This window comes from Impatiens glandulifera, chromosome 1 (genome assembly GCF_907164915.1).
Source record: "Impatiens glandulifera chromosome 1, dImpGla2.1, whole genome shotgun sequence".
Lineage (NCBI taxonomy): Eukaryota > Viridiplantae > Streptophyta > Magnoliopsida > Ericales > Balsaminaceae > Impatiens > Impatiens glandulifera.
This window is the reverse complement of record NC_061862.1, coordinates 75,905,983-75,916,278: the sequence shown is the minus strand read 5'-3', so window position 1 is coordinate 75,916,278 and position 10,296 is coordinate 75,905,983. Positions and strand designations below refer to the sequence as shown.

The 10,296-nt window shown below is 28.7% G+C and overlaps 1 protein-coding gene across 1 annotated transcript; it reads right to left on the bottom strand.

Annotated features, from left to right (window-relative positions):
* Window positions 1-3,233: 3,233 nt before the first annotated feature.
* On the bottom strand, window positions 3,234-6,133 carry LOC124918938 (scarecrow-like protein 6). The gene has a single exon (XM_047459013.1). It carries the CDS (start codon window positions 5,635-5,637, stop codon window positions 3,403-3,405), a length of 2,235 nt encoding a protein of 744 aa, XP_047314969.1. The 5' UTR covers window positions 5,638-6,133; the 3' UTR covers window positions 3,234-3,402.
* Between the last annotated feature and the right edge of the window lie 4,163 nt (window positions 6,134-10,296).

Below are 10,296 nucleotides of genomic sequence, written 5' to 3'. Positions count from 1 at the left end.
ACCAACAAGAACTACAACTTGAACATCTTTTAGAAACCTCCCTAGAAGTTGTCAAGAACCCTCTAAAGATCCTCCAAGCTCTTAAGCTTCCTCTCCTCTTGAATAACCTATTTCTGATATCACTTGTTGGGATACTAAGAGATTAAGTATCCCTTAATGCAAGAATAACAACAACACCAAACAATTGCGGAAATGAAAGAAAGTAACTAACGAACGCAAACACAATATTTATATTGGTCCATCCAAAACAATGTTACATTCACTTTCGATTCACAAGAAACTCTCAACTTTATTATCAAAAATGTTACAGGAGTATTATAATGAATCTCACACATAACTCACAAGGAAGCGATTCTCTCAAATAAAGACTTGGTTTTTTAAAGTACACAACTGCACTTTTAAATAAACTTCAATTAGGTAAATATTAATATCTTTTCCAAAACTCTCAAAAAGCTTTCAAAATAATTTTACCGTATTTCTTAATTGTATTACTATAACAAAAGATATAATTTTCTTATATGTTAATTTTATTTCTTAATATTAAAATTATACACCAAAAGATATAATTTATTTTTGCTGAATATACTTTTTTTTCTTTTACCATGAATATACCATATTTTCAGTATTGAAAATCAATTCTCAACCAACACGTCTTCTATGTACGTGTTGTGTGGCTTTTAGAAATGCTAAATAAATTAAGAGTGAAATAAGGAGTTACAAGATGTTTGAAGAAATAAGGTATAAATGAATGGTGAAGAGCCATATACAATTATCAAGCGATATACTATTGGGTGAGTTCTATGGACATGTTGTGTGCCTTGTAGAAATGCTTGAAGTGAAGTTTATTTTCTTTTGCTAAATATATTGAAAATTTTGTTTAAGAGTGAAATAAGGAGTTAGAAGATGTTTGAATGAAATAGGAGATAAATGAAGTGTGAAGAGCCCTATTCAATTATAAGGGGCTACTTACACTATTGGGCAATAATTTTCTAGTTGAACATGTCTTCTATGGACGTGTGTTGTGTGCTTGGTAGAAATGCTTGAAGTGAAGATTATTTTCTTTTGCTAAATATATTGAATTTTTTGTTTAAGAATGAAATAAGAAGTTACAAGATGTTGGAATGAAATAAGGGATAAATAAAGGGTGAATAGCCTTATACGATTATGAGGCGTTACACTATTAGGCGAGAAGATGTGCTAGTTGAACATGTCTTCTATGGACATATGTTTTGTACTTTGTAGAAATGCTTGAAGTGGGGTTTATTTTCTTTTGCTAAATATATTGAAAATTTTGTTTTAAGAGTGAAATAAGGAGTTAAAAGAAGTTTGAATGAAATACGAGATAAATGAAGGTTGAAGATCCCTATACAATTATTAGGCGTTACACTATTGGGTGAGAAGATGTGCTAGTTGAACACGTCTTTTATGGACGTGTGCGGGGTGTGTCTTGTAGAAATGTTTGAAGTGAGGTTTATTTATTTTTTTGCTAAATATATTGAATTTTTTGTTTAATAGTGAAATAAGAAGTTACAAAATGTTTGAATAAAATAGGGGATAAATGAATTGTGAAGCCTATACGATTATGAGACGTTACAAGAAGATGTGCTAGTTGAACATGTCTTTTATGGACGTGTGCTGGCTAACTTTTAGAAATGCTTGAAGTGAGGTTAATTTAGGATGCCTCAAAGCTGGTAAAGAATCTTAATTGCATCTTTTCGTTGTAAAGAATGCTTGAATTTTTATATTGCTAGATCCATTGATGAAGTTATTGCATGTTCAAGTCTCATCCTAATTGGTGAAATTCAGTTTTTGGTTAAAAATTTAAATAGAACAAACAAAAAAAACTTAAACAAAGGACACTCAACAAAAACGTGGGAGGCCGTTTCAATTGAATCTTTATAAAGATGATAAATTTGGTCATTAATAATTTTAATTAAGGTATAATTATTATTTTATATTGTTATTAGAACTTATTTGCATTGAGATTATAAAATTTTAGTTTATTTTGAATATTAATGTGTTAATTAATAATATGAACTATCTATATAATAGAGTTTATGTTGATATTTTGATTAATGAGAGAATGAATAAAAAAAAAATTAAAAATTATTCAAATAACGCAAGCCGAACAAGATAAAAAAAAAAAAAACTAACAAAACCAAACAAGGCCTAAGTGATATGCTCAAAAACAAAGTTCCCCATGTGTTTGTCTAGAGGAACAGGTCTTTTGAGTGACCCGAAGGGCAAACGCAAACTGACAAACAATTGACAGTTTCTTTTATTTTATTTTTATATCAAAAAAAATAATTTTTATCTATATATATTATAACATGCTTAATTATACTTGTACTTAAATAGATCAAAATAAACAATTAATCTTTGTGGTGGTAACAAATCATTCACTTTTTTTGTTATTTGTTTTTTGCCAACTCTTCAAAATCATTACTTCTTTAAACAACCAATTTTTTTTTAAATCACATTTCGAACTAGACCTAAGTATTATAGAAATAATGATAATAAAGTAATGTTAGAAGTAGTAATCTATAGGGAAAATCAAATGAAAATAATTTAATATTAGTGATGAATGTCAATAATCCAATCCAATACATTTAGCACCACCCCATGTGCCTTACTGACAGCCTTCATTAGGAGACTCCCTTTAAAATATTCACACTAATCATAATCACACTAATTTCAATGCTTTTAAATATTTCCCAATTACACAATCATATCATAACCTCACACAATCATCTCAAACCAAAAATCTAATATCAATCTTCACCATAAAGCACAATCAATCTTCAATAATACCCTACCCACTTCTGTAAACTAATCTTTAATAATACCCTACACCAATTCCTTTTATCATTTTCACAAAACATAAATTTAAGGAAAACCCAGATTTGAGTTCATATAAAGTAATGTAGAGAAGAGGAAAAAGGTTAAAAGATTGTTCTTTTGGATGTGGGTTTTCAAGTTTAGAACAACAAATAGGCTCCCAAAACCAAACATACAAAAACCAACAACATTTTTCCATAAAGAAAAAAGTGATAAGATAAGAAAACCCACATATAGGAGTGAAGATGAATAAGGGTGTTATTGATTTAGGAAAAAGGTTAAAAATCTGTTCTTTAGAATGTGTTATATTTTTTCCCTACAACAACAAATAGGTCCCAAAATCAAACATATGAAAAACAACAACAATTGAACTAAGTAGACAAGCAAACAACATATTTAACATCAAAAGACAAATTCATTCACCTAAGTTGGCTTAAATAGGACCAAAAGAGACAATTAGCAAATTCAAATTACAAGAAAGGATTTGTTTTTAAACACCAAATGTTACTTGACTGATAATAAATAGTAAAACCAAACAGGCACCTTTTATCATCAGCATCATCATCATCTCCAAGCTGAAACTGATACAATCTCCTTCCGCTGCCAGCAAAGAACCAAAGAAGACTGTCTCTTCTCCACATGAAACCCTCGAACAGGCGTCCTTTTCAAAACGCACTCCGCTTGAGATTCAGCAAAGTTACTAAAGGTCACCGCGGAAAACCCACACGATAATAGAAGCGTTCTCCAATGTGGTGTCTTTTCGATAGATTGAAACCTTGACCACACAATATTTTCAATTTCCGGTTGAATCAAGTAGCGTTCGATCTTCTGGAGTGCGTCTTGGTTAACATTAACAGCATCGATAGATTCCAATAGGTTTGAATTGGATTGGAGGGCGTGGATTAGATGATGTGGGAACGGTAGATCAGTCCTCTCCAATCCTCTGTCCATGGATACCACAATTTGGGGAGATAACTGTTTTACGAATCGGAGAACAATGTGATTGAAGAACGGGGAACCGATTGGGAGGTTGACTGCGATTGTTTCGTGATCAGATAAATGGAAGGAATTCAGTGACTCGAGAGCTCGGAATTCGATTTCGAAAGGCATGTTGATCTCATTTGCGAAATGGTTCAAGTTTTCTCTGGTTAATTCGAGCTCGAGATGATGGCGATCATGGGTATTGTTGGGTGAGGAGAAAGCCGTGATTCTAAGGGAAGGAGAACCTCCGTTTCTTAAGGAAAGCTCCTGCATTAAAGATGACCATTGACCGCCATAGCCAATATCGAAATCAATGATATGAATCCTATCACAGCCTTCTAAAGCTTCTAGAATTGCTTGATTGGATGTGAAATTCGCAAATTGGAGAAGAGGCGAGATTTCAGATAAGGATTTGTAAGCCGCAATTTTGAAAATGAGACTTAGAGGATTGTTAGTTGCAGAGTTCATGCTATTTCCATGGAGAAGAGAAAGCAGGGCCTCCTTTAGGTAGAAGGCGGCCCTATTAAAAGGCTTACCAATTGGAGAAAGCTGGTGATTGAGCCGCGCCAATATCCCTTGCGCGAGTAACGAATTCCCGGTTTGAATCAGCTCCCCCGCCTTGATTAGCAGGTCAATTATGGCCTGCGGAGGCGGGTTCTGCTGATTTACTAGGTTTTCTGATTCCCCTTTTGGTTTCGAATTCATATTCATATTCCCCGTCATCGCCGGGGGTGCCGGCTTTTGTTGTTGTTGTTGTTGATAATGGGGAAGAATGGAATCGAAACCGCTGCCGGGATTGTGCCGTTTGGCCTGCGGCGGCATAATTAGGTTTTGGCCTTGTTGATTAAAGGGTAAGAAAAATGATGGGTTTTGTAAAAGATGAGATTGGTTTTGATTGATTATCAGATTTGGGTTATAAACCTGTGGCTTGACGTCGGAGCTATTAAACTGGTGAGGCTGCTGCGGTGGCGGATTGAAAGCTGGAGTTGAGAGTGAAATGGGCATAAGGTTTCCCGGCGGCAACGGAGAGAATATCGGATTTTGAGATGCGGGTACCTTACAATTCGAGAGATTCATGTAGTTCTGGGCGAATCCAAACTTGTCATTGCTCGATTTCTGTGGGTTTGAAGGCAAATTCATACCCATTAAATTTCCGCCGCTGTTAGAACCGGTGGCGACTGCCTGACCTGAAGAATCCGACGGAAACCCTTGATCTACGACTCCAAATCCGCCGCTGAAATCGTAATCCGGCGCTTGTCCGTTGCCGGTTTGGAGGAGTTTGTTCAACCCTAGAGAAGGGTCCTCCATATCTCCCATGATCCAGCGAAGAATAGACTGTTCTTGGCTTGGAGACGCCGCCGCCGATTCCGACAATACACTCTCCCAATCTTCCATCCCCAGCCCGCATTTCTCTTCCGCCGTGACGGGCCTTATTATTCCCCCGCCGACAGGGATGTGCTGAAGGTCGGAACTACCACTACCACACCCTGACTCAGCTCCAATGTTGGAACTGCTCGTCTCCGGCCATTTCTGAGACTGCTTACCTGAAACCGCCGCCACACCGGCAGAATCTGTAGAACCAGCACCGCCGCCGCCGCCGCCGCCGAGGAATGATGAAGACAGGGTTGAAGTAGAAGTAGGAGGACTTGGACTTCCTATTGAATCCAGAATAGATGTAGGTCCAAAACCAAATCCAAAACCAGGACTTACCTTGTTCTTCTTGTTCTTCTTCTCCCAATGATTTGAGAAAGGGAGAAATGAAGAAGAATCAGCTACAAAAACCCCCTTCCCCTCAAAATCAAGGGTTTCTAAGGGCATCCCTTCATCAAAGAGAAAAAGACCCACTCTGGTTCTACCAAAAGACCACCAAAAGGTTGTCAAAACGGAGCAAAACAGAAAGCTGTCTGTATTAATGGGGGGTTTTCACACAGAGAGATAGATAAAGGATGGGAAATGAAATCAGAGCAGATGACTGAGCTATGACCTCCAATCAGAGCTACTGACCCACAAAGACTTGTCAAAATGCATGTAAATCAAGTAACCCATCTTCTCTTCTTCCAATTTGAACTGATAATCTCTCTCTCTTTCTGTTTCTCTCTCTCTCTCTATCTGTGTATCTTCTTCTTCTTCCTTGGTCGGTCGATTATGGCGGTGTTTGAATTACTTGAAGCTTCTTCATTCTCTCATCTTCTTCTTCTTCTCTTCCTGTCCTTGTATTCCTTCTATTTTCTGCCATAGATGCGTGCAACTCAAAAAAGTGGTAAAGTGCCTCCCTTCTCTCTCCTCCCCTTTCTCTCTCTAGCTTTTTTTTTTTATTATTTTATTTATTTTTTAAATATTTTTTGTGGTTTGTCTGCCAGCGAAGTTTAATCTTCCCGCTAGACTTACTTTCGTTAGTTTCATTTCCCACGATAATTTTTAGGCGCGTGTTGAACAATCTCCCTAGCCCTTAAGGACCTGTTTGGCTTCAGCCTTGCCTATGAAAAAATGTTTAGGAAAATATTAATTAAATAGAAAAATAAATTAATAATATTATAATACATTTGACTTTTTTTTTAATGAAGGAAAACTGTTAATTATATAAATAGTGTTCAAACGTGTTGATAAATATAAACAGTAATGTACTTAAAGGGAATTAGAATAAAAATTAGATTGATAGAGGTGAGAAATGGAACCATTTTCAATATAACATAATTTCTTGTTGAAGTTCCTAAACTAGTGTACTTTGTTTGTTTGTTTTATTCGTTCTAAAATTAACTTAGTTTACTATTTAAACTTAATTTTTTTATATTTTTTATTTTTAAAATTTTAAAGTTATTTATTTATTTACGTTTAAACTCATTATTATTATTATATATATATATATATAAATTATTATTTTTATAAATGTGAATATATTTAAATTATTTTTTTCATAAATATTAATTAAATACAATTTAATTTTTATTATGAGTAGTATAATCTAACTTTTTCATTGTGTTATTTATTCACAACAAATTTAGTATGAGTATTCTAATTAATTTTTTTTATTGTATTGTCTCCTCCTAACAAAATTTTATTAGTATTTAATCTAAGTTTTTTATAAAATAATAATTTAAAGTATATATATTAAAATATAAATAATAAAATTTATAAAATTAATAATTTAAAATATATATCAAAATATAAATAATTTAATTTATACAAATAATAATTTAAATATATTAAATTTATAAAAAATTATAATTTAAATATATATATATATATAATAATGAGTTTAAATGTAAATAAATTAATTAATTTTAAAAAAAATAAGTTTGAATAGTAAATTAGGTTAGTTTGAAGAAAAAAAAAATAGATTTATTTGGGAAGTTAAACAGAAAACAGGTTATATTGGGAATTGATTATGTGGGATAAGAATGTATATGATTGTTAAAAATGTAGTGTTTAGTTAGAATTAATTATTCTCTCTTATTGATAACGATTGATATTTCTAATTCCATTTATAATATTTGGATTCATTATTACAAAAATTATTAATATTATTTCGTAAATGAAACTAGTATTAATATTTTTATTTATTTTTTATTATATTTAATTTAATTAAAAATATAAAATATTATTATTTTTATATCATAATTATTTAAAATATATAAAATTTTAAAATGTTTCATAATTTAATAAAATATAAACATTTAATATCTTATATACTAATTATATATATATATATATTAAAAATATTTATAAAAATAATAAGAATAATTATTTTTTTAATTATATATCACACATAAATAATATAAGACAAAGACTTTAGAATATTATATATTAATAATTAATCAAATTAAATATAACTTATTTAATAACATATATTATAACATATTTTTTTAATGATATTTTTTTATTAAAATATTTTATATTTAATTTCTTTTTATATATATTTTTTTATATAAAATTGTTATTTTATTTTTAAGTTTTTATATTTTAATTAATTTATTATAATTCTATTATTAATATATAATAATAATATTATTTTATTAAGTATATTTTATTTTAAATAATTTTTTGATATTATTTAAATAATTGAAATGATTTAATTTAATAAATAATTTAAAAAAATTATAATTATTTTAATTATGAAAAGAACGTTTAATATAATTATAAAGAAAAAAATATATAATATTATAATTATAATTATAAGAGAATATAAAAAAAATGAAATAGTGTGAAAAAGAATGCATCACAAAGATTGAAATTCATTACTCTCCATTTATAAAGGAATTTATGATTTCTGAATATAAGATAAACTCACTCAAACACCTCAACATTTGTGAAATCATACCAAATAAAAACACCTCTTTTTTTTATGAATTATTTCGAAATTTTATCTAAAAACCTAACTATTAATTAATTAAATCATTATATTCATTAAATAAAATATCAAATTACACTTTATTTAAATATTTTTATGATTAAATAATAAAAATATTTAGTTAATTTATACTTAAAATCCAATTATTTTTCAAATCATATTAAATTATTCTTTTTTAAATCAGGTTTTATCTAAAAAAACCTCATCAAACAAGAGCTCTAAATATATCACTAGGGATTTAATCACCTCTTCTAGCAGCACGATAGAAATGAATTTAAAATTTGTCTTTTATTTAATCAGGAAGTCCAATTAAAGAGAAAAAAAATCTATTAGTTTCAATTTCAACTAGAAACACTTTCAATAGAAGCCGGTCATACGACGGTATAATGTCATGTTAGTTCTTTTAAAATGGAAGCGGGATCATGACGATAGAATGTTTGCTAGTTCTCTTCCATTAAAAAAATAAATTCAATTTATTTATATAAGTGATACAAACGGGGCATTGATGCAGAAAAATAGGTGTAGGTCCCAAGTCCGAAATGAGACGACAAATACACCCCAAAAAAAATGGCTAGTAAGGATGTACGACATGATGCAGGCTTTTCTTTTCGAATTATTACTTCCTTTGTCTCATTTTATTTTTTAAACATTAATATTGTAACTCTCATTCTTTATTTTATTTTATTTCGAGATATTGGAATATTTAATTAAATCAAGAAAAATACATCTAATAGCGTGGTTGAATTTGGGTAATCTGTTTTTTATATAAAATATTTCAATTTTTAGATTATTAAAAAAATAATAGTAATAACTTTGTTAATAATTTAAAATTCAAGAGAAAAAGAGTAACAAATTCCTTAAATTAACTATATACATGATGAGTTCAATAATTGAAATGAACATTTTTACTACTATTAATAAAGAAAATGTAACAGTTGTTTTAATTTATTTATTAATAAATATATTTACATTTTTTTCTTTACTTTTATTGTATTTTAGTTAAATTATTTCAATTAATTACATTGATAATAATCAAACATGTATTTTTAAATGAAAATTAATTAAGAACACAAATTGCTAATATATAATGATGCTTAATTTTTAAAGTGTCCGGATTGCCGGGTCGAGAGCTTTGGTTAATTTGAATATATGTGAGAGTAAATGGATATTTGGGTCGGATTATGGGTTGACCCGCCCATACAATTTTTACCATAATATTTTTTTCACGGTTTTTTATATTATTACTCATGCAAATGCACGAGATATATACTAGTTGTTTTAAAAATAATTATTTAGTCTGTTTTCATTAATTTCTTAACTTATTTGTTAACCAATCTCTCTTACAATTATTTATTTTATTTGAATAATTAACATTAAATGTATTTTATGTTTTAAACATTTTAATTTTTTCAAATCATCTAATTTATTTACTAAACACTATTGATTTTATTTATTCGTAATAATTTATATGCTAAATTTACTATAAAAATTTACTACTTAATTTAAATTTCGTCGCTTATAAATCAATTAAACTGACCCTTAATTTATACTCAATCAAATTATTTAAATTACTATTCTCAAAATATATAATGCTAACTTTCAACATTTTAAAAGAATATAATTTAATTATTTAAAATTAAATCTATTTACATCACAATATTGTTACCTAACTAAATTAATTAGAAATAAATACAAATAATTCCAATTTGTATTTAAAATTAGTTATTTGAATATATTTAAATAAATTTGCTCATCTTAAGTTATGAAGATATGAGTTAGACCTCATTTGATTCTTTGGTATTTTATATTTTTTCTGATATTTTTTATAAAACATATTATCATATAACTATTATTATAACTATTAAATTATTTAATTAATTAACTAAAATAACAAAATATTATTACTTTAACTTTTATAAATTTAAATTTTAAATACAAAATTTTCATTTAATAATTCATCAAATAATATTTGTTTTAAAAAAGATCATACAAGTCTTAAAATCCCAAAATAATTTTAGTTATTGGGATAAAAAAAATTAATTTTTTTAAGTCATCATTATCTCACCTAAACTTTATCTTATAAATTCAAAGACTAAATTAGTTTTTAAATTTTAAAAACTAATTTTTTC